This window comes from Varroa jacobsoni, unplaced genomic scaffold (genome assembly GCF_002532875.2).
Source record: "Varroa jacobsoni isolate VJ856 unplaced genomic scaffold, vjacob_1.0 scaffold_821, whole genome shotgun sequence".
Lineage (NCBI taxonomy): Eukaryota > Metazoa > Arthropoda > Arachnida > Mesostigmata > Varroidae > Varroa > Varroa jacobsoni.
In genome coordinates, this window is record NW_019213723.1 from 521,325 (window position 1) to 548,770 (window position 27,446).

Sequence of the window (27,446 nt, forward strand, 5' to 3'; positions counted from 1 at the left end):
ACACCTTCCATTCACTCTATGAGCAGTTAAACAATTCGCATTAACATATCCCAACTTATTGGATCATTGTTTGAATGATAGAGAAGTTTAATCTAGAGCCTCAAAGTTAAAACCTGGAACGGAGTGGTCAATTTTCGATACTCTGTGAAAAGAACTAAGTTCAGCAAATATAGGCGTCGTGTTGACAAAAACTATCAACTTGAATCATACTTGTCATCTAACTGAGTCTAACTAAGCTCGTATTAGTTTAACTCAAACAGAGCTTGTAGGAGTCTAACGTACATAGTACGATTAAAATAGCAGGGGGAACGCTTTTACACGTACTGCGTATGGTAGATGAGTAGAAACTGTTCCAATATGACAGGCAGAAGCAATTTGCCGCACGTAACGAGCCAGCATTGAAGGTAACAGGGGCAAGGCTTTCGAGGAATCCTACAAGCTTATTGAAGAAACTTATTTTTAGAGTCGGCAGCGCGAGTTACGCGGTTACGAATAATTCTGATCTGCCCGGTCGAAGCTGTAACTAAACGTTTTAGATCATTTCCTAAACGACCCAGTTTAAAGTTTCGGTTATTCGAGGATTGTAATCACTCATCATACATATGTATCGCATCTAATGCGGTTTAGAAAATACCTTGTCAGGTCATAGGTCAGGTTCGGATACATGTCAAAATGTTATGTACAACGTTTATGCTAATATACTGCTATATATATATATATATGTAGTCAAAAAAAAGATACTGTTGGAAAAACTTTTTGTGCAGGTTACAATTTTTCATTTTTCATTTATATAACATCACTTCCGCGACCTCATACTTAGTATATTATTCATTCTTGTCAAGCACGAGACGTCTTCCTATTTCAAGCGTACAAGCTGGTCTACGCAAAAACTAATAACCATCGACGCCTTCATTTGATAGTCGGTGACATCGCGAGATAATAACATGATGTACTGCTTGTTATTCTCTTGTACACGCTAACATTGAGTGGATATATTTTCTCTCAATTTGGGCACAGGAACAAATAGACGAACCATCCGTCTCCGACGTTTTCTGTGCTGTCGTTATGTGAACCAACGTAGGTTTGTTCACGCGCGCACCCCCCGAACCTAATCAAGCTCCTTCCTGTATCTACTTTGTCTTTAGCGTAGCGCATACTCTTCGCAAAGAAAAAAAACGGGGAAAGAAGCCAAATTAAAGTGGGATCGGGTTGACAGAGACTGTTTATTATAACGTTTGCCTTCCGTCGTAGACGTCACAGAGCAAAAACAGTCACCGCCGTTACTAAACACATTCAACACTACTTACGTGCTAGACTGTTACATTAGACTTCACTTCGCAGTGACGGTGAAACACCGTTGAAACGACCTATGGCGACGAACGAATAAGCCCGCTGGGAGAGTGCGTTTTTTCTTTGAAGGTTTCACTCGCATAGGGGGAAAACAATGAGTCTCGCTTCGAAGCAATTGATGTGTAAAAGCATGCCCTTCTCAGTAGGTGACGACCAAATCACGATATATCATGGGTAGTATACAGGGATTATATTGAAAAATCAAGACTCAATTTTGACAATGTATTCAACATTATGAATATGTCGTGCAATGTTACTGCGCGTGGGCTGATACACGAAAAAGCTTTTCTAAACCCATAGCAAAATCCTCTTAAAATTGTATGTCGAAATAAGCAACTGAGCCGTCTCCAATCCGCGAATCGGATTGAATTTGTCTATCTTCACCGTCCAGTTTACAATTTGCTCAAGCTTTAACACGAGTTTCTCATCTATAATGTTAACCACTGCCTGATGCGCCGAAATGGGTCCGTCAACTTATCTAGTACCAGATTTCCTTTTAGTGAATTATCGTCACGAGACAACTTCCTAAAGGCTAAGTCGCGTATTGACACCTGGTCAATTCGGGCGGCCCGCAACTAGAATGTCGAAAATGCCCAAATACTAGAACGACAAGACTGTGTGTATTAGATACATAATATCGTGGTAAAAACGATATGACCACAGGTTTCCATGAAAACGTCACGCGCACGTATGCTGTACCCTATCCTAGATCCTGCACGTAGAAGTCAATAGAGACCTGCAATATATCTAGTCTGATATAGCACGACGTATGTTCGTGCGACAACTTCTCTGTTCGGGAAATGTTTATAGAAGTGTACCTTTGTTCTTTTAAATAAAAACAGAGATTAAATAATGATGGATAATTGAAGCCACACCGCCCATACTATAGCCTATAGCCTATTTAATTACTTTAATAGTGGCTACCAGTAATAAAAACACTCAGTAAAAAATTAATTCAAATGGTCAAGCAAGAAAGAGATCACGTTCTAAAAGTCCGATCCAACATGATCTTAATAAGACTCGCATTCAATATTTATTATTTCACATATGGGCTGCTTGGCATTCATGCACTGCGAACTTCTCGGAAGTACACATGCAAGTTCGTTTACAAAATGATCAAGTCTCAGAGAGAGGTATCTATCTTGGCCATAAAGCAGCTGCGGGTCCCTCCATTGTTACATAGTCATACGTAGGACTTCGAAACTCGACGATACCCGACAGCGGCCAAGTCATTAACCGTACAAGATTGTACTTGTGAGCTCTGTCTATGTAAAGCAGGCAGCAGATGACTGATGTTCGAGCACTAGGAGACCTTGTCGTTCTCTGGGCTTGCCAGGGACAGATGCTAGGATACTATATTAGCAAATTTTTATCTAAAATGCTGCTGCTCAGTTTTTATTGGATCAGGCGTTCCGCTCCGGATAGCAAGATCGAACGTTGGTAGCTTTGTGTGTGTGTGTCTGTGTGTGTGTTTACGTGTGTGTGAGCGTGTGTGTCTGTCTGTCTGTCTGTCTGTCCGTCTCATCTTTACTGTATTCTGGCGATGAAGAGATGAGCGGAAGAATTTTCAAATCATTGGAATGGCTAAGTATACATACATTACGCAAACCAATGTGGCTCGTTCTACTCGTTATTTATCTATGCATGGAAAGTTGCTTAGTAACGCAATGTAGCTTGGATCGCCTTGGCGGATACCCATGTTGCACAGTGAAATTTCATGCAGGGCTGTATAAAAGTGCAGATGAAAACTTTTCGTAATTTGTTGTTTGTTGTTGATTCGCAAGCATTCAGTATAAACCTCTTCCTTATCTTATAATTGCAGGTTTCATCGTAGTTTCACAAGAAATCAGGTTGATGCTTGAATTTGTGTTCGAGTATCTTAATTACCTAATTCAATGTTAGGGCTTTAATTAATGCGTTTCTGTTTGTATAGATATGTACTAGTGCGTCAATTGTCTTCATAGGGGACACATTACATTTATCCAAAAAGAGGGCAGATCTATGATGTAGGGATCCTCAAACGGGCAATTTTTTTATTTTCCAATAAGCTGTGTCGGGCGAAATAAATGTACACACGTGTACAGCCAGCGATCTTATTGTACATACCCAAGCGCTGGGACAAAGCATATAGTATAGTGTAATCACGGAAATCATGTAATGATGAAGCGCAACTTTTCCTGAATAAACCAAGGCCAACCTGAGGCATATGGCGTTTCACTTAGATGAACAAATTCTATTTGTTGAAGTTAAAACTCTTTAGAGCCGGACCGTGCTATACTACTCGTGGCATGGTGGGACCCGATTTTCAACATATTATGACTAAGAGATGCATTAACATTTACGTTAAGCTAGGCTTAGTAAATAGACATTAAGAACTTAGATTAATTTAGATAGTCACTCAGACTTCGCTGGGAATAAAATTAAGAATTTTCTGCTTGTGACATCGATGCTCTTCCAGCCAGCCAGCCAGCCAATAGCCATTACGGCAGTCGAAACTTTTAATGGTAACTCGACGATATCTGTGAAAACCTACTTGTTAACGAAAATTTAATTATCTTTTCGAGCTTTCATTCTCGGGTACGAGTACGAAAGAGAACCCTTTTGCCAAGGAAAACGAAAATCACACTGATGTATTTGATTCTCATCCTGATGGTTGGTGAACGAAAACGTAGTCCATACACACAATCAGTAAAGCAGACAAGTTATACGATGGTAGAACAGTGCCGATTCGTTTGCCGTAGCCCCTTTATTGCAGAAGTAACTTACTTAATTGGCACCAGGGGGAGCAGAGCCGATGTTGGCCTTTTGTTTTCATGCCACTTCACATGAAGGCGATAGAATTGCTATTTACTGTAGGCTGATAATTCGTATTGAGTAAAAAGCCGATTTGTGGTACTAAAAACTGCATATATATATATATATATATAAAGATTTTCTCAATTTGAATGGGTGCCAAAACACGCTAATAACCAAGAGAAGAAAAACTGGCAAGGGCCAACTATATATATATTTTGCCTTGATATAAATGATAGTGAAAACTTCATAGAAATAGAAAAAAAAAAAGTTAATCCCTATTAAGCGTGACGTTTGGCATTATATTTCTAGTATCAAATCGCAATATGTTGAGTATACTTAATGTTTACATGCGTATTTTACGTTCTATGTCGTCTGCTCATGGGAACTTGACGCCGATGAGCCGGTACTACGTGACCGGTTCCCTCATTCCCTGAACTGCTAACTCCCTGTGCTTAAAATAACTTTCACTCTGTGTTCGCCATTTCTGAGCCGCCTTAAAGACTTAGCACAACAGACCTCTTAGGCAAACAACAATTTATTGCCATCGCTGTTAAAATATTCTGAAAGCCCTCAAGCCTTCCTGGGTTTCATTCGATACTGCGCTTCGACAATATCTAAGTTGTATTGGAGGCTTAATTCCGTGATGTACATTGAGCAACGGCTAGCAATATAGATCAGTGGATGATCGTTTCTCCGTCAGAATTGATTTTTTACGATTTGAACTTTGGGCTCAACTAGATTTCTAGATTTTTAGAAATTCTTGCGCCCTAATTTGTTTCTAAATGAATGAAAACCTAACCCTGTAGAGCTAACATCTCGTTACTCATACCTAAAAATATGTATCCATCATTCACTACATTATCAGGGTTCTATGCAATATTGCTAGGGCCAAAAGAAAACGAGTCCTTCACTTCGGTTCGAATTAACACTTACTATTGGCACTTCGTAACAACCGACATCCAGTGCTCAAACAGGGTGCAACCAGTAAAAAAACAGTTAACGCAAACTTTCTGATAGGACTGACCGAGGAATATCAGCGCATACTCATTGACTCCGTTGTATATATATATATATCTCTCAAGAATAATATCACCTACATTTTTGTACCACGTCATACGACAAATATGCTCTGTCGAGCGCTTTTGTTCTGTTGGCAATGTCACGTATATTTATAGCCAATGTACCCTGAGACATTTATCAAAAACGTGGGCAATCGATGTAAAATTTTCCAGCTGTCAACGGAAAATTAAGAGGCAAATTGACATCATCTACCGTCTCTTATTCCACTACGTAAGCGTTGTCGAGCGCCCCTTTACTACGTTCGAGTAGACTAATCTAATTCTTTCTCGTGTCGTCCTGACGTTTTCGTCAACCGCGAACGTACCTTCAAGCAGAAGCCAGGCACTGCAACAGGCTCACTAGCTGTGACTGCTTGACTAGTACTCGAGGTTCTCCAACTTCGAGCAAAGGCTGTGTCTTCCTGAGGGCCTGCTATGCATTGCAAAGCGGTAGTCTGATGGGATTGACAGCTATGCGGTTTGAGCGGGCCACGTTATTCGACGTAACTTTTCACGTTCCTGCAAACTCTTATGCAGTCGCTCTGTGTATTGCTTCTTCCCTTGGAATCACAAATGCTATTGGTGCTGCTGCTGCTGCCGCCGCCGCCGCCGCCGCCACAGATTCCCTTTAAATTCAAGGCTGATGCTGTCAAAATTCGACATTAGTTGCACAGATGTTAGAACTGAGGTGAAAGCAGGTGAAAAATTGTTAAATTTAAGGCCGTGTCATATAAGACTGCCACCCGCTTCCGCTTAAGTAAGCCCCTGTCTTTGCAAAGATGATGGCGTTCTATAATTAAATATACATATGAGTATATATATATATGTATATACTGGAGCGAAAATAGCGTGCGCGCGTACCCGTATGCGACTACCTTCGTCGTGCAAACTTTACATCACTTTATAGTCATATAATAATATAAGAAATCAAGTAATTTAACTTTAAAACATGTGCTTTTTGACTCAAGATGATACTGAATGCTTACATGTGTTTTACATTTCATTTTCGTGCGTTTTGTCATGCACTATTACAGGTAAACCCTATAGAGTACCAGTTGACGCGTACACGGGCCAACAAAGGCGGTGCTTGCTCGGCCCAGATGGCGATACGGCGCCACAAACAGGCGCAGACGACGGTGGCGTGTATCATCGGCTCGGGTCTGGCGTTGGCGTGCCTCGGTGCTTTATTTGTCTTCCTTGGTACCGTGTACCGCGCCAAAAGCACGCCCTGGTTCGTCGCGGGCGGCACGTGTATATCAGTTGGTTTACTAGTTCTCCTCCTGTCTGTCGAAACTATTCTTAAGTGTCGCCGGAGGTATGCATAAACATAGGATAAATCTTACATGTGGTAGATAAAACATATATATGAATGAGGGATCTAGTTAAAATTATTGAAGTTCCGCCTTCGACCCAAGTGTGTCGAATTATATAATGGGTATCAAGACTCATAAGCAATATAGCCATTATTCTGTGTATGAATTGAAGTGGGATTTCGGCCTCAGCACCTGGTTTCTTTCATTACATTTTACACTATAAGTTCACATCATCTTATTGTGAAGTCCTGCTCACAAAATTACACGTTTTAAAAATTACAAGTAAAGAATCTATAAACGGAGGCTCATTCAGAACATTTGCTTATAGTTTATGAGGATCTCAATTAAAAGTCTTTCAACTACGCAGATCAATCTTCGATACGATGACTGTGTGCGTTTTGAATGATCGAACAGGATCAATCATGATTTAACTTAGTTTCATAATTATGAAGCGATTTAAAATCGCTTTATCTAGGCTGACGGCGTACTATCTGTTCCCGGCCCTACATATGCTAAATAGAGCATATAATAGCTGGAATCGCTATGCTTACAAATTAAGTAGAAATTAAGCCTGCAAACGCACCCCTACCTATGAGCTTAATCTGTATAGCCTAAACTCGAAAGCTGTTCTTGGCCATTGCTTTTTAGATTGAATCGATGGAACAGGGGATAACTAGATATGATATTACCACAGATATAATGTTACCCATGAAAGCTTTCAGGAAGTTTTTTATTACATTTTTTCTATCTTAAATGTTTTCAACTTATTCTAAAAAAACGCTTTGCGTCAAAAAGATTGAGGGTTTCACTAGTAGAAATCGCATGGCTGTAATAGTTTGTCCCCAATGTCGAAATGTACAATTTTCTTTGTTTCCAACCAGCGGTTATTTGGCTGTATAAGCGTTTTAATAGGGGCATGTTGTTCAATAGTAGATTAAGAGCGATTTGTGATACGGTAATTGCTTTCTAAGGCAAGAATGACTCGAAGCTTTACACGGCGTACAGGCACGTTAGCCTTTCAATTGCTGCTATCAGTTAGCTATTTGTCCAGGGGTGGAATCACGCGCATAAGTCCTGAGTTAGCAGGGGGAAAAGTTACCAACGAAGAAGCTTTCATTAGAATTTGACTTTTCCGAGAACAACTGTCAAAAGAAAGGAAATTCCTAGATAATATAAGACTCGCATGAAGCGCGATTTCAATCACTGCCATTCATTCTTCGGCCATAGATACGCTCAGGTCGCACTGAGTTTCAAAGGGCTTCAGCTAATTTGCCGGCGGGATACCAGCAGGCTCCTCGGGAAGAAGCTCAAAAATGCATCTACTGAAGACGTAGTCACTGGTGTGTCCTCTGATAAAGGGTGTTGCTTATCGGAAGAAATACAGCGCGCCCGCATCAGTGATGCATATAGTAACAACCCAACTCGAAACGCAAAAACTTATCATTTATTTCCAGGGGCCGGGGGGGATAACTGATATTTGAAAAGAATTTTTCCAGTCACTGTGAGATCAATGACAATACTATGCATCATACTTCGGAGATACGACCTTAACGTTACAAATGGCAGAAACAAAAACAGCAAGCTCCGCGAGCGATACTGGGTAAAAATCATTTGATTACTAAATATGTTAACGCGAAAGCCAAATGCACCATTCGCAGATAGTTTGTTACTTGCACCTTTTTTTCCCGCATTGCACCCGATTTTTAGCTATGGCCATTTGTCCAGTAACTAAGGTGCGGCCAGCTTGTGTAGCAAAAAGAAGTGACCCATCCTGAAACGGTAGACACTATACAGTCAGCGCCGACCACGTCCGCGAACGATTCGAATAGGCAAACGATAGCTCAGGTAAAGGTGTTTATGGAAATCCCTGCAACTCCTAAAACAACGTGGAAATGACCCGAACTTTATTGATCAGCTCAAGATCACCATCGTCCTAATCACCCTGTCGCGGTTTTTCCTCAAACCTGATACACCCGAAAAAAATTTCTCGAAAAACGATTGAAATACTTCAGTTTGCGATCTTTCCATTTACACAAATATATACCCAGAATAGTAGATTTTCTTAGTTAGGCACCGTAGCGATGTGTGCTGGCATAATGGACAACTTCGATCCAACTATCGAAGATGCCATTACAACTCCATCTTGAAAGCTGAAATAGCGCCCAAAATGCACGTTCCAGATTCCTGCTCAGCAGAGAACTGCTCTGATTTTTCGCCACCTATCTCGACTTGAAAGTGAGAAAGGTAGAAAAAATAATATATGCGAATATTCTGAAAGGAAAGTCGGAACTGGATCGGAATGAAAGGGGGGTCTTATGGAAATGGCTGAAAAGTTGAAAAAAATAAAATTCTAAGTATCTGTCTGCATTTAATTTCACAGCATAAAGCTACCAAACAGTTGCACTCGCTACCAAGAATAGGGCGGGCAACATTGCTACAGAAAATAGGCAATCTACTTGAATGTGTTGAAGTCCTAGCTAAATGGGTGATTGGTAAAAGCGTACTGTTATTAAAACCTGGCCATATTAAACTTCGGTTTGGGTTATCGCGCGTGACCTTGAAAATTTCATACGTAGAAGAAATGCTAGAGTGAATGAATTTCAGTGACTATTAAATATTTGTTTGGCACACGATAACGTTCTCGATCTCAAAGATGCTAAAATTTAATTCGATGACTTGAAGCGTAAAATATACATGATCTCGCAGTTCCCTTTAGCATCGAAGGCACATATATCTAGGACATTGGGCGATAGGAACACCTTTGGTGAACTGTGGTATCTTTGAGCATGTGAGCTTCTAATATTGCATCTTCAAGTCGATCAGTTATGTCTGAGGTGTAATGATACAAATTATATCCAAAACTTCAATCCCGTTTGTACTGATCATTGCATATAAAGCCTGAACAATCCTATGAAATTCTAGACTTTTACAGTCGCTTGACGATGAAGTATCCCGGATTAGGACAGCAAAACAAGTTATAACCCGCAATTGCACCTATAACGGACGAAACTTACGCTCATAGTTGGGAGGTTCGCTAAACGAAGCCTAAAAGTAAGTTGCGGCGAATCCCATATTCCTCATCTCTCTGTAACAGGTATCACAGACATTACCTTGGCAGTGAGAACGACGCCATCTGGCATCGAAACGTCACGACCCTTAAAAATCCAGCGAATCATTATTTCTATAAATGCGATGAAGGATTCACTCTGTTTGGAAACGACAAAAACAAGAACTAATGTGTACCGCTTAAACAGGAACACAACAATGGTCATATTAGTTCGATGTCATTCAACCAAAAGTTCAAGAGCTACATACCTAGCTGCGATACACGAAGCTTTTTTAAGCAAAACTTGTCAGTAACAATTAATCGGTCTGTCATCACCGAATATGGCTTGCAGGAGGCTCTGACGTCCATTTCGGCTGTCGATTTATAAGGGCAGATTGATGCCAACAATAGTCGCTTTTCCGTGGTTGATTAAGCAGAGTATGCGAAGGCAGATTTTGATAAACATACCTATAGCATCCAAACTGTCAACTCACAGTCTGTGAAGTTGTCGATCGAGGTAATACATTAAACAAAAACATAATTATGCCCAGCATAATTAATGCGGCCGTTTTAAATATCGATGTCTTCAGTGGACCGGAATCTTTATCTAAGCATCTCGAATGATGCGTCCACTTATCTATGCCTGAGAGAGGTAGTACTCAGATGCGTAAGCAACAGAATGCGTTTATCGATTTCTCTGGCGTTTTGAATTTTTTTTGGCGGGAGAGGTTAGGTTAGGACATTCTACGGTACTAAACGAAACGCTATAATAAAGACCAAGCTGTTTCTTGGCAAACAATTGAGTACGTAGATATTATTATCTTCAGCGTTTGTAGCTGCTTACTTTCTGCCGTACAAATGCCTCTCTGTGAAATCTATATTCGAGTTCAATCGTTACCTTATGACAGCACAGAAACCAACAGGCATTGATAAAAAAGGATATCATCATTGTAGACGGCTCATACATTGAAGGAAGATTGGGCTACCGTGAAGAGTGAGGTCTTGTTTTACGTTTCAGCTTCTGGGTGAATGTATCTTTGTGTGTACTGGAATTGGGGGTTGTTTGGATTGTTCCTGCGGAGATATACAAAAACGGAGACTGTTTGTACTCGCATCAAAATGAGGGGATATTCATTCCCATGCATCGTTTTGCATGAATGATGTATGTTTTGTTTGTTATTGCTAATAGATGCTAGCTCTACTTGCAAACAGCGTAATGGTTTTGGCCACGCAAAATCGCTAATCAGCCCCAATTTGACCCCACACGAAAAAATAAAATTATCTTTAAGGTCAATTAGACGACAGCAAATAGTTTCGTCGACTTGCCGGCTACTCACAGATTCTTTTCATATGTGTATAAGTAAATGCGTGAATTCTACCAGCCACCTCGCTTGTCTGCTGGCATTAGGGGTCTTCGTGAACAGGTCATTTTATTTGTTGGAGTAGACGAACCTTGTCAGATCTAATGAACCAATTTGTTTGGTACCAGTATCTACGAGCAAGTCGACTAAACTTCCATCAAGCTGGGTTCTAGGATCCGCATCCCTGAACTAACTCTATGACGAAAGCAAAGGATGTAGCTGAACTAAGACGCGGCCGTGTGGTATACATATATTCGCACATATAAGACGGTCAACGACTTCAATGCACACGAACGCCGCGGTCCGTGGGTATAGGGCTGACGGACAGACAAAATGACACTGCTGCCGCTTCAAGAAACGTCGCTCACTGCTTTTTCGTATAAGATCCAAAAATAGCCAGTTATTATTATCTCTCTCTGCGATGCTGTGCCAGCCTACGCACAAGCACATAAACTACAAAGGGGACATAACAGAGCAGAGTGTGCTGAGGAAATATCAAATAGGAAATGTCAAATAAACTCATTTGTGTGTGCACTCAACGGAGTGTCATTCCGTGTGTTGATGAGGATTGACGTAGAGAGCTGAAGAGCAATCTCAGACTAGTCCACTTTAATACCTATGGAAGAAAGAACGGAAGGCAAGCTGGATTGCGCGCAATTGAAAAAGGCGTAACAGGCCAGCGTAAATAATTGCCTCACTTATTAGATAGAGAGATATTTTCTGGACTACACTAGGAAAAATGTGGATTGGAAACCACTGAAAGCGAAGCTCTAGTTTCACTCCGGAGGCCATTCAGAGAAGAGATCATGGTGATACAATTAGAGCATGTATTCCTTGGGGCTCATGCCATACCCAATCAGCTGGAAAAAAATTATAAAGGGCTAGATCACGCAGTGCCAGACTGACTCACTAGAGAGGGTAGAGTTGACAGTATAGATTACGAATATACAATGCAACGAACCCAACTGAATAAGAAGAGTTGAATTCGTCGTCATTTTCGAACACACAAATAACACCCATACTTTTTTTATCTTTGTTTTTGTCCTTTTTTAGATTCACAATTGCATGTTAAGATGATTTATATTTAACTGACAAAAAAATACTCAATAAATTCTAGAATTCGAAAATATTAAATATTTAATATAAAATAGAGACTTCAATATATTTTTTTTGTCTTTTTAGTTTTCAAAACTAACTTAAAATAGGCGTAGTTGATTTATATGCGTCTATGTGCTTCGTTTTGGGACTCGGATATATATATATGGGAAGAGTTAAAAAATAGTTTTTTTACAAGTGATTTTCAACTGTTTTTTCTACGACGGGTTTCGGTACCGCCCCCCGTGACGGTACACTGTAAACGTATTTGGCTACCACATTTAGCGATATGTGAGGTTTTGAGTTTGAAGTCGGGCATAGACGGACTATCTGTTCTACACTGGCAGGCGCCAGTCATCTAACGTAACGTTTAACAGCAGTGCCGGCAAAGAACTTGAAGATTTTGCTACCCTTGTTTTAAAGATTCCTTGGAAAAGAGAACCCGATGTAGTTAAAAAGATTAAGAGAAAATAGGTAGCATACATACCTCGTTTTTGATTCGACCATGAAAAGAGTCATCGGATGCAGGTGTAGCAGTGTTTTTCTGCGTTTTTTTTTTTTATTATCTGGAAATGGTGACGGTAGACTAGAATCGGCCTCAGACGGCAGAGCGAAATAGGTTAACCAAAATAGTGAAATTCAGCAAATATCTCCGACTTGAAAGTCAATAACAGCTAGGACATATCTGTTACGGCCACCGGATCTGCTGTAAATTTGCCGTCAACTACGAAAACTTATCGTTTTCAAGAGAAATAAAAAATTGACTCTAAAATTGCTCCATACGTGCAACTGAGTATTACTAATAGGTAAAGAAGTTCTACAATTCCTTTTGTAAACTTACCGGCCTACCAATAACAAGATTGTCATTGCTACCTGCAATCATGCAAAACAGATCAGTGTTAAAGTTCGCTAATCACCAATTGAGCGGCACACATAACGGGACGCAACGTTCTACAACGTCCACTAAGCGCGATCTGCCTACCAGCGTAAAAATACTGATTTTTACTAATGAAAATAGCCTTATTTCATATAAGAGTTATTCTTATTGAATTAACTATCGTTTGCTGTTAGATGGAGGCCTTCATTTCGGCACGGTCACTTCAGCGACGTACTGTTTACGATGACGTAGCGTCATGATGGCGTCAAGTAGCTGGATAGAGAACCCCCAAATCACATCACAGTAGTTTAATTCACTATTGAATTTCAAAGAGTTTGGTTAATCCAGTTTGGTCTCAATGAGTCGATACAAATGAGCGTTACATTTAACATTAATGTCCATCCGATAATAAGTATTAAACAGTTAAATATTTATAGTATGTTGATAGTAAATTGCTTAGCCAAACGATAGGCAAACTAAGATGGGTACAGAGACAATGGCTCTGGTTGTGCTGGGGACAACAGCTTTGGCAAGTGAAAAAAGTGTTTTTGGGTCGGCTGGATGCTTATGGATCTTTGATGAAGTATAGTCAAAATAGTCGCCATACAGTTTATATAACATTGATATACCCACAAACAAAAGAAAACGAACGACGCCTATATGTCATATATCTATAATCTTTTTGGAAGTAGCCGTAGCTATTTGGCGAATATTTTCATCTAGTCTTCCGATGAACGGTTTCGGTAGAAGAAATTTTGCTAAAAATTATTTGTTCTAGAAGAACCGGCGAAAATTAGCCAGAGATGGAACAAAGGAACGGGTGTGACGTAATAAGTACTAACATGCTTCAGTCTGCTTTAACTGTTGGGTAACCTCATGACGATATTGGAACGAGTTGAGTGCCGTTATGGCTGCCCTCACGGTATTCGATTTAACCTGCCCCAGTTAAACTGATAAAGCTTGATCTGCTGTTCTTACAATTATACGAAGCTTAAATATCTAGCCCAGTTTATTCTGTTAGCTTTCGAATAGGTAAAATGAGAGATTTCCATCAATGAAGTTCGGATTTGATTACCAATATAAAGTTCCCACGACACATTTGTGTTCCTCAGTGCTTTTGGCGTAATGTCTCTTTACCACAGTTCATGCTCGGAAATTCTTTGCTTTTGGCAGTCAGTGATATCCAGTCCGACCGAATAATTACCAGCTGTTTATTTTCCTATAGGGAAACGTAGAAATACCCATTATCGTGCCTAGGCTTAAACGAAATACTCTACAAAACGCTAATAATCGCCCGATGGGGTCCGATCCAATATACTGTTGGAAACTTTGTAAAAAAAAGTCTAGATATTATTTACGCGAAGGAAGACCGCAGTATCCTTACATATAGTTTACTAAGCTATTATAGTAGCGCTCAACTTCTGCTGACAGATACCATAGTATTACCGGATAGAGAACAACGATTAGGGTTAGCTTTACATGCACCTAAAACATCGAAGGCCTGATACTTAATAGATAAGTACATCGTGCTTCGGATACGACGAACTAGATTAACTCGAGTAATTTTTCTGAGAAGCTACTTCCAGGTGTCGTCACCCACTAATTTTTGGCATAAACGCCTCCTATAGCAGGCGCCAGAAACGATGTACAGAATTATGATCTGCATTGTACATAGTATGCGACTTTTGAGCGCTGCCAAATTGTGCGATTTTCCGTACACCGCATTGATTTGACATATGGCAGTACGATTAATCGCTTCAAGCCAATAGCGCTACCGTCTGATCTATTAGCAGGCTAACAATGGACGTCAATATGGGCCTTATTCGGCTTAATAAAATGCTATGCAGACGTACGTGCCTCGAGTCACCTAATCTCTTGATTTGTATATTATGTTGGAATTAGAACGTTATATTAACTCAAGAACATCATTCAGAAACAGCATTGGATAAGAAGAAAGTTCTCGTTTATCGACATTAGGATACCTATATAGATATATATTGTATTTACATAATTCTAAATGAAACACTATGTTTATATGGAAAATATAAAGCACTTGTCTATTTTATTTAACTTTTGTTACAAAACAGAACCGTATCTAAATGGAGCCCTACTCCTTTCAGCCATATCGCTATGACAAACATATGTAATGTAAGTGATCACAAGTTCTCCTCTAATTCTGTTGGCAAACTTCCTATTAAATTCCCTTTTTCCTCTATATGTAGACGTTTCCTCATATGTTTAATTCCGTATTTTCTCATGTTTAGCATTTGACTGTACTAGTCGAATTTGCCCGCCATATTTTTTAAGCAGTATGTGAGATTCGTACGTCATTTTTATTGTCATTGACTTTGACTGCAGAACCCAGAGTGCGCAGTTGCTTTACTAATGGTATGCCGTTTTGTTGTCTTTCAATCTCGGAAGAAAGCGTTGCGTTTCCGATAGTTGTCTTGCATGTATTTCACGCTTTTCTGACTGCCGCAGACACTTTGATCAGAAGATGCTTTGAACAAACACTGTGTGCGAAGCCGTTGAAAAGGAAAGAAGGAAGATGTGGACTGAATCGACTCTTATCCGCATGGCCCATTTTGATTTAGAAGGCATTAGTGATTTCTTGGCAGAATGTCCGATGGGACACCGGAAAAATGGGCTACCAATTACGTTGGAGGGTGCCCACTGTCGTAGTTTCTTTCTTTGTCAGATATCTGCATTATCAAATTCTGCGACCTACGGTTCCGTGTTTTGTTTTCTTGATCTTATTTCTCTTATTCAGTGTTGCACAAGAAGAGAAGTTTAGTCAATTAGTCTATTTTCATATTGCCCAGATTTTGCAAACTAACACGAAGCGGTTTGTCAGCCCATTAGAAAACTAATTTAGAGCCCGGAGTCCTTTTAGCCTCATGCCGACAGAGCCTAGCGAGAGAATGAACCGAATGGGCAGGCAATCTGCTTTCTTCCTTTTCCTGAACACCCTGGTAGCGCTGGGGCATGATTCTTACGTTTGTTTCGCTATTCCAAGAAGGAAGAGTGATGAGAAAGCCGTTTATCTTATCGTTACCAGGAAAAAAAAGTTCTATGAGAAGGCCCTTAGAGCGTTCCTGATCCATTTGCCTACCAAGACTCTAAGGGCCATTCTTACACGGGTGCTGACGCGTCGAAATTTCTTCTTATTTCCTGCCACGCCGCCTGCCCTACACTTTTTTCTCTTAGACCTGCTCGCGGTAGCATCGTTCTCTCTCGCAGACGCGCGAGTGCAGTCAGGCAATCGCCGTTTACTTTTAGGAACGTGGTCATGGCCGTGACACAAGAAATAAAGCACAACTGCAGACCACTAATTCTCTTGCATTGCCTTGCGGGACGGCCCAAGCCCCACCTTGCGATCCGACCTCCGCGCAGCGAAGAATTCACTTGTATTGCTATTATTGTTAGTGCGTTTTTGTATTCATGCGCATTTGTTATTTGTAAATTCCCTATCTCCATCCAGCCTTTGCACTTCCTTTAATTCTCTCGCCCTTGAAGCCTTTTTATTACCTTTTCTTGGAAAAGCAATGTTATGCTTTGAGCATCGAATGTTTGAAGCCCCGAGCAGAAGAGCGCCGCAGCAATAAACGAGAATACTTACTCCACGATTTTCACCATGCTTTCCGTCGTGCGCGGCACAAAAAACACGAGCAATACTATTGACTGCCATCATACCATGTATAGAAACACTACCCACGGTTTCGATGATAACGACTCCCAGTGTTATTCGTGCTTGGCTAGTCCGTTTTGCAGCTCCAGTCGGTTTCTCGTATTTTTCATCCGAAAAACTTTACCTACCAGTAGCGCTATTAGTGTAACTAAGAGGTTTTTTTGATCTAGATGTTGTGCCTTTATTTTTCCCACATCAAGTTTCTAAGCTCGCCAGCGCTCCTTTTCCCTCACCCTTTGGTTTTTCTCTCTGCTATTCCGATTCCGACAGTGTTTGGGGATTGTCCCGATTGGACCCGCAACTAGACTCGTATCTCTCAGCGTAGCACAGCTGAAAAGCGGCTTTGAGGAGCTACCGTTGAAGGCAGCTCTGTAGGTCTGCCACCTGTTGCTTTGTAACTTTAATGTAATATTCGTTTTGCTTACCTTTCTCGTTTTTACTCAGCTTATCCGTAGAAAAAGCAGTAGCGGTAGTAACCATACAACTCTTGCGTTTAAACGCTGGTACGCATAAATTCGTCTAGTTAACCAGTAGCTGATTTACGTCTGCTCTCTTGTCTATTTAAATCTTTCGAAGCCCTTCAATAAGTTTTCTTTTGCCTTACTTGACTTACACTGTTTCGGTACTCGATTTTTGCCCCTGGACAGGACTCACCGTTCCGTCCCCTGCCCGTTTGGTAGCAGGATAAGTTTCCCGTATAGATTTGGTGTGTTAGAAGAGGGTCCTTCCTTCAACGTTTCTTTTCCGTTATCGCTCAATGAGGGCTTATGTTCACGTAAACTAACTGCACTTTTATACCTTCGTTTTCTCTCCCTATGTTTTTTCGTTTTGCTTGTAATGGCGACTATGATGGGTCGCTGATGTCGTTGTCCTTAATGGATGTGCTTAGAGCGAGTCTGGACCGGAAGCTGGAGAGGACACGCAAGGACTCGGGGCCGGTGCGGCTAGTTCCTCGCATATCGACGATGGCAACGGCAAGCACGTGCGGAGACATCCAGACACAATCGGATCCCGGGAACTCAGCGGGGCCGGAATCGCCCATTCATACGGCCAGCAATCCCTGTCCGCTCCAACAGCGCAATATGCCATACTCAGCGGCGCCAGCGCACAATATAAACATCAGCATTAGTAATATTAGAGCTTTACATACGCTTAGTATTAAGAGGTCGCATAGTTCCCCATCATCCGTACGATTGAACAATCATGAGGCAGTAGTTTAGCATTGCCTAAAAGATGCAGCCTCTAGGCACGACTGTCTTTCCGTGCTACATCCGTAACAACAAGAGCACAGTCACTATTGGAACGCCTGATACTACTTCCAACTAACGTCAATAAAGGTAGGATAAACTGTATGCTACACACAATTGTTGGTTAAACACAGAACAGCCTGATTACTATTCATTTGTCTGATTGTGTTTCCTTATAAGCGAAAATTGAAAATATAAGGTTAACAAGACTACGTTCATTGTGTTCTATAATACGTGGCCTATTTGATTTTTTCCTTATTCAATGTTAACCAGTGTACCAGATTAGGAGAGAAATACAGGATCGATAAGATGTGTATATTTGTAAATTCTACATTGTACGGCTTGTTTCACAGACGTATTGCGGACGTAGAGGAAGGTGATTTATGCGGTAGAAACTTGCTGGAATGAGTCGATTAACCAGACAATGATCGGGAGCAGCTTTGCGGCAGCTCGTCAACACATGCCCCTGACTCGGCCCGTGTACCTTACCACGTAAGAAAGGGCGTACTACTAGGAAGTGTTCGACGACCGTAGCAAAGAAGAGGGGTAGCACTGTTCAGCATCCACATGATTATCCAAAGCGTCTGCCGTTCATCTAAAAGCTAGCAAACTCAGCCGGGCAGCGCGCCGGGATGTCACCACTCTGCTCGGGATTAGAGAAGCCTTCCTAAATAAAGCTCCTGCAGTAGCAGATCAACTTTACTACAGCAATGTGGCAAATTCGAGACTAACTGAGGTAGAACTTTGTTAAAAAAAAAAAAGCTTGATTTTGTGTACGTTTCAAACCTATGCGTGCGAGAGGGTCAGTATTGTCGCCTGCTTTGGTTGCTTACAGACATCACGGTGACTCTCATTCTCCTTAGCCCTGTTCCACGTTCGGGATATAGCCTAAATCCGATTGACACGCAGCTGAACCGGCAATTTTTTTCCTGCCGATACAATATTATCTCCTGTAACTTAATCACGTTTAGGCGCAATCCCTTTATTTTGCTTGTCTCAATATTCTTCGCCGACTTCTGTTATTCTGTAGTTGACACGAACTGACGAAATCATTTGTGCCTGTGGCTTTGGCTTGGTGTGCTATATATATAACACCACACAGAAACGTAGCTGGTTTATTTTACTTTCCAAGACTCTCCCATGTCTCGTCTGTGCCTCTTTTCTCATAACAGAGTGAGGCTCTTTTGTTTAGGGCTCATACAGGTTAAAATTGACATGCGTGGCAGTGCTGTATTCTGTGCTCATCGGAAAAAGGCTAGAAGCTTCAGGAACTTTTTGAGGGTGCTGGACTACGATGATGATGATGATGATATTGATAAAATATAAGATGCCTTATATTTTTTGGGTTCTACGCCCGCTCTTTGAAGAACCGTTTGCCTCCAAGATCTTCGTATCCCTACAATGACAAATGTGTACACCGATAGCTTGATGTCCCAGTCGAAATCTTTGCTTGCTTCGTCCACGCCTCTGTTATCCTGAATTGCGCCCAAGAAAGCCGTATTGGGCAAAAAAGTTTTGTTCCCTGTAAACATCTGCTATCCATCCTTCATGAATCTACACGAGCCCTACGTATAACAGGATAACCTTGACACTGCCTGCCACCGTTTTATTGCTTGCCTAGCTTTGAAAAGGATTATTTGTCAAAGCAAAAACTCTCATTTGCGATCCAGTCCTATCAACCTACTATCACACGACTATATCTGTGTAGCTATATGTGTACGTATCTGTGCAACGGAGATAGATAACACTAGAGAGCGATACAGGTGATTCCACCGTTCCTACATGGGAATGTGGTCAGAAGGTAACACGATGGCGGATGGTGAAATGATGATAGTGTGACACTTCACGCATGCAACAACACGGTTCGACAGGTTAAAAAACGTTGGCTGACAAGGTGATGGAGTGGTACCAATATTCCTATATTGCTACCTGTACTGCTGGCCACAGTCAAGCGCTCCTACTGTCAGGCATAAATACATGCTTCAACGTATAGACACAACGTAACGCAGCATTGTGCTATGCCAGTCGTTTCAAGCTCTCCCGTTTAGCTACTGCCGGCAAGCGATGCGCCTTCGTTTGATTCGAGCAAACGGCCACTCGATCATTCGTTTGAGACGTTTGCCACGATCTTGCGAAACGTGACCTCGACCTTAAAACCGGGGCCTTAGACGGGGATTTAGAAATCTTGTTTAGCAACAAATTTTTATCGTTAACTAAGCTTTCATTGCACATCGAAATTTCACCGTTCAGGGCATGACCTGCATCCAACCATTACCACCGACCTGGCTATATCGGCTTACGCCTACATCTTCTGACCTTGTTTCGTGCCCGAGCGGTTACTTATTTCTGCTTTAGTATTTTTTTAGCCGTGGATAAAGAGTCGAACGGTACACCATCCATGCTTAAAATTAGCCTAGAATATCCCCAATCCAACGCAAATAATAGCAAAAAAGCAAGACATAACCCGTCGAGGCCGCTGGGCGCCGTTGTCTGCTGAAGGTTATGGACGACTGCGAAAGAAGAACCACAAAAAGAGGACCTAAAACGGAAAATAGGAGACAGTCGGCTGCGGGTAACGAAAAGAAATTCGAGAGTATTATGGCACGAAAACCCTGTCTCAATACAGTGAGCGCCAAACATCGGGTAATAGAGTTTTTATGATGTAAACCATATCAACCCCTCCTTCTGGCCTGGCTTTACCCAATCTCAACCAGTCCTCTCTGTCATCGATATTAAGAGCAAAAATTTATATCTTGCCCCCAACCCTAGGTGTAACCAGTCGGGCGTTAAGAGAGGAAAACAAACGGCGGGCAAAATCGGTTTCGCTTTGGCCATTTTGCCAGAAATAGTTGACCTTTACTCCTACGTAATAGACACGGATGAATAAGCATATCGCAGCTAAGCAACCTAAATGTATTAAACTAACGTTATTGTTTTTAATTAGATTCAGATTAGTGTTGTTATAAGCAAGAAATGACGGGAGAAAGGAAAATTAATGCGAAAAATAAAGAATGAAAGAATAGTCTGTAGATTAAAGAAAACTTGGATGAAATATGCCCCTAGAAGTCTCCTAGAGGTCAATTACCGCTTGAATCGCCGTCACGTTTCATAACCTTATCGCAGCGTCTACGTAGAACAGAACTGTTTTTGGGTAAAGCAAGCAAATTAACGCGGCTGTCTTCAAAAATTTCATCAACAACGTTTTCGTGATGTACGTACGTAGAACTCGCCCGAAATTGCTCTCTGTCGGCTCTATTGTTAGATACATAATACACCTGTGTGTCTCTGTGTGTGTGAGTGTGAATGTATGCAGTTTCGGTGTAATTCCGTCCACGGGACTCCGCACATTTTTCGAGCATTTTTGACGAGCACATTTCTTACATGAAGAGAGTCTTAAAAGTGCCGGACACCCGCAAAACACATAGGTATGGATACAAAATATATTGGAACTGTAAGTTGCAATAATCGGTTCTGCTATTATTTTAACTTGTGGTGTTACGCTGTTACTTGAGAACTGAGAACGTATGGTCGCCGATTCTTAATTAGTATCTAGAAAGCTTATGGAAAACGTGTATAACGTAACGTAACTAAAGCAACATAACTAGCCGCACACAATAAAGACGGCTGGTATATCTATTTACCTGTATTAATGTTGGGTTCACCCATAATAGAAAGAAAATAATAGTAATTGCAAATGATGCTCGGCCGAGGCTCTGTATAATATAATCAACTAAAAATATATAAAGATTGAAAGGTATGTAAACATATGTATAGAACAGTAACGGAGGGAAATGAAAGACCATATGGCAGTTGTAGGTACGTACCGAAGATGGCCACTAACCCAGCCGTAATGAACTTCTTCTGCCACCTCAAAAGTAAAGGCTATCCTGTTTAGCGCCGAAGTGCTACATTCATTGGAAGCGTATATTGATTGAGAACAACGATACAAACGGACAGGGAAACATCCAATTCAAAACAGAACAAACAGATTTTCCCTCTTATTGGACTGTTCATAAAACATGCGCGCTTTGCATAGCTCATACCATTTAAACCGACATAGATTATACTCCACATTAAATCTATTCTGGTACAAGTTATTCGACTGTAACTAACAAGATCAAAACGAACTTTTGCCGTGATAGTTATCGGACTCACATTTTCCAGGGCCGATTTTCACCCCGTGTACACAATTTGACACAGTGACCCACATGAATATATCGAAGAGGGAACAATTTTTGTAAATTTTGTAGACAATAACAACAATAAATGAGAAACAAAAATAATGTCATCTAAGCAGGCTCGAATAACAGAGAAGTATTTAGAAAAAACATTAATAATTACCTACACTAGAGCAACTAACAATATATGTGCTAAGTATGGCTGACTATTATTATAAACAATTATAATCGATAATAATAGTAAATATTAGTACAGTGGAGCCTACCTATAGATATCACAGTAAGGAGGCATCGATTTGAAGAAAACACAATACGATCACAATGCAAACTGATGTTAAATGTTGATAGAAATGAGAAAAACATGAGTACCTACAGTTTCAACAGCGACAAAGGAGCACCTGCTCGGCATGTACTTCTTACGGTCGTAACCTAGATAAGCAACTGTACAACTCAACACTTCACCGTACCGAGCTAACAATCACTCTAGTTACTACTGCACCAGCGATGATACTTCGACAAAATGAAGACTAAATATTTGACAGCGGCAAAACAAACCATAAAAGTGAACCATAAACAGAATGAGAAGCAGAACACCCTGATACAAACTGTGCATCAGTGTCTTCAGGAACTACACTATTCTAAATAACAATGATAACACCTTGTGCTGCTGATAATATAGAGGGGGCGCTTTAAGTGGCTGAAAATGATGATTATATTTATATTGATTGTGATTATTAGCGAGATGCGCTGTATGTACTTGTGCTGAGCGTGACGAGGCTTCTTTTTTTTTATGGCAATGGCGATAACGAGATAGAGATAACCGTACGCTATTTTTTTTTTTCGTTTACTTACGTCAGACAAAGATACTCTTGCCGATATTCTAACGTTCAATATAAAAGGCTAGATTTTTCCTATTCTAACCACAGAAGTGTCGCTTTGCTTTGTTCCGAGATAGTGATCATTGTTTCCTAGGATCGGGCATTAATGTCAAACAGAAGAAAACTTGAACTATTTTGTTCAGAGGATTACGCCAGAATAGTACTATATGCACCTTTATCTGATTTAAAAAGATAAATACACTTTATTTGTTACCATGGCAAAACAACGATATGAGTTTATGCTTGTCAGACGCTCTAGCTGTTGAATCTGCAAAATCGTTGCACTTTCAAGAGGTATTGGGTCCTAGTCCTAGCTATTATCGAAAAACAGTTGTATGTATCTCTAAGCCTATAATCTCCGTTTAATTCTCAGTAAAATATTACTAACAGTAGTAAACTAAGCTCTCGAATTAATAGGGCAAAGCGACGTCCCACCAATTCCCAAAGCGCTAACGTGAGACCGGTAAGGATAGAGATATTGACTATATTAGTTCCCGTTAGTCCGCAAACCATTAAAGTGATCTTGCGTTTTTTGCACCATGACAACTACGTACATACTCTATGTAGCGCACGCGATACACGTACTCTATACAGGTTACCTATCACTGAAAGCTGTTTGTTATCAGCATCGAATATCGATCACCACAAACGCCCGACGCTAATATATATATATACATATATCGTTGTGAGGTAGAGCTGTTCATTCTGGTGAAGTCGCCTATTGTCGACTATTGTGCTACTACACCGAAATTCGATGAACTTTGACTATTGCTGAATGGGGTCTCTAGGTTACATCAGCAGCCTCCGCATATCTCGTTTTGTTTGTCATAGACCAGAAGAGTTCGTTGTCATCTGCAACATATCAAACCGTTAACGGTTATGACCGTCCAGAGGATAAACGTGAACGTTGTATATAGATCTAGTACATATGATACGAGTATATTAAACACAAAGAATTTATTGGAAAAAATTTATACGAGGGCACATATAAACAGGTTACACATTTGACGCATACGCACATGGCTACATATATCGTAACTGCGCGATATGATACAATAGTTAAGAACACAGCATTAGCTCTAGCGTTAAAATTAGGATAAAGGCTAACTAACATTGGTCTTAGTCATTACCAGTGCGCATGCCTTTTGCCTATCCCTTGATAAGACACCCAGAACTTCACATTCCTCAGAAAAAACAGCTATTGCTCTGTGAAGTGCCTTACACGGCAACGAAAACAAAATAGGATTTAAACGACCTTAGGTCACTATTGAGCTCCACTGCGTACCGGCAGTTGATTTCTCACGTCCTGAAGACCTTGGTCCTCCCTCAGCTTTCACGGTCGCGTTGAGTGCTAGAACAAAATCGAAGTAGGAAGTGAAGCCGTCGTAGCTACCTGGTCCGGTTCAGCTTTTTGTTCTTGAAAATAGCTAGGAATAGGAATGCTATTGGTTCATATAGCCGCTCCGCAAAGAGCTGTCCAATGTCCTCGAACACCCGTTCAGTTTGACATTCGAAGTTGACAGCAACAACACCATGGCAGTAACTTGTCCAGATCATTATTCTGATGGTGGGACAGGCCTTGGTCACGTTTCGCCCCCTTTCCTTTCCTTTCCTCGTTGTAGTTTACCAATCTCCTCTCATCAAACAGTCATGTCTTTCTTGGTCAATCCAAAGGACCTGCTGTATTCCCTTATATTTTTTGGTGAACATGAGCGGACACATTCATTGCTAGATAGACCATTAGCTTTTTCGATAGGACACACAGGCCAAGCAGAGCCAGTTTAGCCGGTCGGTCAGCAGGACATTATCTATCGAGTCAGATAATCAGTCGTTCGTACAGCATAAAGTACCTTTATTTTTAGCTCCTGCCGTGCTATTGTTGATGTACCTAGAGCGCTCGTGCTGCAGCCGCGGCTGGCCTTGTTAACATTATCATAGATACAACGTTATCGAACAGAACACATTCATATAGCATAAAACAAATATTGCCTCCCGTTAGCGTGTGGTCGGCCTGTGACAAAAAAGCCTTTATCATCTTACGGCCAAAAGAATACCTGAGAAGCGGATAATATAGCGGCAAGATTGCATATGTGGCAAGAAGATCCGATAACGTGACCGACGTGATTAAATTAGGTAAGTTTGAAGGCGTAAAAAAAGTAAACGTTATGGGAGCATCGTGAATTAGATAAATGAAGAGGAAAACTACATGGAGTCTCTACTATTTAATCAAAGCTGTACAATTAAGCATTGCTTGCTTCGCTTATATGAATCAATGTATTATACAGAACGTCATAGCAATGCTTATCCAGACTATACTGCCGTCGTTGCAGTTTCTTATAGCGAAGACTTCATATACAAGTCCATGTACATTCATCAGCATATATATATATATATATGTTGCTAAATATATTTCTGCTTTATATCCATCTATTTATAGCGCTATTACTTAATCAACAAAAAAACACCTGGTGACTTATTCATTTCTGGGCTATACAGTATATAGTAGAGCCGGATTTTAGAAAACGAAAGAAATATCAATAATTCCATGTTAATAATGTTCAGGAAGTAAAGCGTTCTAAGACAATGGTTATGATAAAACCAATTATAGCGATACGTGAAGACAAAGGACAAGAGTCTGAAAACGAGTGAGAGATAATAAACAGTACGATAAAAAACCTAGCTGTAGGGCTACTAGGCCGATTCTAGTCTGTCCGTGGCCTAATGAAAGAGAATATAGACGAGTGAATCTAGCGTTGGTGTGGACGTGCTCGTGGACTTAAACAAATCTATACGGTCTGCCATCACGCGAAATTAGGCTGCATTTTAGTCAATGGCGAACAATGATACTGCAATAATTGAATAGTGACACAAGATATTATGATTTTCCGTGAGATACTTCTACTATACGTCCCCGCGACACAACAAAACCCCATATAGGCATCAGTAACAACAACGGAAGTTAAGTGTTACGCAGCCATGATTCCAACCGAATGAAACAGATTCGTTCAGAAGAAATAGTAGATATATGTGTGTTTGTTGTTTTTCATCCCCGACACTGAAAAAATGAACAAAAGAAAACTTGTCCGCAAGTTATAGACGCAACCACACTATTAAGCAGTTCTGTACGATGAGAAAAGAGTAAAGAAACGGAAATATCATACACAGCTCGAGACCGGGTCTTATATAGATCGAGTGTAACGAGACATGAAAATGAGATGAAAACTTAGTAATATTATAAATAATATTACTGATAATAAAAGGATGGCCATAAAATGATGATGGTGATAATAGGGTAAACATGAAATAGGAAAAACCTCTTTGAATTACGTGCGGTACTGCACAATACGAGGTAGCCATTTGTGTAACTTGGTATATAAACATCTTCATTAACTAAATAAAAAGCGTAAAAACTACTACGATTTTTTGCATAGGCTCTATCTATTTATATATATTGACAAAAAAAAATCTAGTTTTTACTTTTTTTAATATTTAAAGAACATAGCTTATTATCATTTAGTTATTAAATATCTATTAATGGGTAAATATTATATCTATTAATGGGTAAATATCTCTTACTATAAATGCAAAACTTCTTTTCATAGAATCGCTCGGGGATGGATAATACCAAGCGTGGAAGAATTATTAATATGTAAGTATAAATAGATGAAATAGGCAATATATTGGAGAAAACGAGAGAGCTGGCTGGCTGGCTTGTCTTGTTCAAAATCATCTACCTACAGAAGCATCTTAGGAAAAGTGTGAACAAAAGAAGAAGGATTACGGTGTCACTGGCAGAATCTAGGTTGTCATTATAATAAAAAAATATATAATTTAACTATAGAAATGATATACTATATTTCATTCTATCATATATCACTATGACCATAAACAAGAAATAGTTAAACGTATTGTTCATTGTTGTAGCAATTCTTGAATACGCAGACACGTCCTCGTTCGGTTATCGTTAATAATGTTAAAACTTTTTGACATTAGGGTGGGGTGTGATATTCTGTGATAGATCAGTAAAGAATTATAGAAACTAAATGGAAATATAGTTATTTTCTAAATGACTGTGATACTTATAATCACAATACCGTCAATATCTTGGCTCAGAACCCTTTTTAGGCTATACAATCACTAAACGTCTGTAGGCTTCTACCAAACTTTAATTAATATCATTTTGTCATACATAGCTTTGTCCAAAATAAGCTCATTTATTTTGCTCATTGCTATTTTGATCCCGAAAGAAATCGTATAAAAATCATGAGTCAATTTAAAATGAATACGCCGCTTGTGAGATCGAACAAGCCTCGAGCAAGTTTTCGGCCTTTTCCGAGGCCTATTCCATCTCAGCCAGGCCGCCGCAGAGGCGCTATGCATTTCTGAACACCTCTAGATGACCGTGTGCAGCTAAATACAGCCGTTTCATTAACTGGTGTCCTCTGTAATGGGACGGCACGGGCGATTCAGATGACATTGCCTCGACAATTCACTTCTCACTTCATACCATCTCCGCTAGAGGAGCTTTTGACAATGGTCTTATGAGACTGTGCTACTGA

At 40.4% G+C, this 27,446-nt stretch overlaps 1 protein-coding gene across 2 annotated transcripts in view; it reads left to right on the top strand.

Annotated features, from left to right (window-relative positions):
• Positions 1–26,300, top strand: part of LOC111264102 (uncharacterized) — a 74,497-nt gene extending 48,197 nt beyond the window's left edge. Inside the window, exons 2-4 of one of the 2 annotated variants that reach the window (XR_015312563.1) lie at positions 6,239–6,519; positions 17,474–17,921; positions 18,185–26,300. Coding sequence is in view for 1 of the 2 variants with exons in the window: in XM_022839714.2 (XP_022695449.1) it covers positions 6,239–6,519; positions 15,017–15,044; positions 17,474–17,713 (549 nt within the window). In the remaining variant the exon portion in view is untranslated. Of the gene's footprint in view, positions 1–6,238; positions 6,520–15,016; positions 15,045–17,473; positions 17,922–18,184 lie in introns of those variants that run through there. The other variant, XM_022839714.2, reaches the window with a different exon arrangement.
• Positions 26,301–27,446: the final 1,146 nt, after the last annotated feature.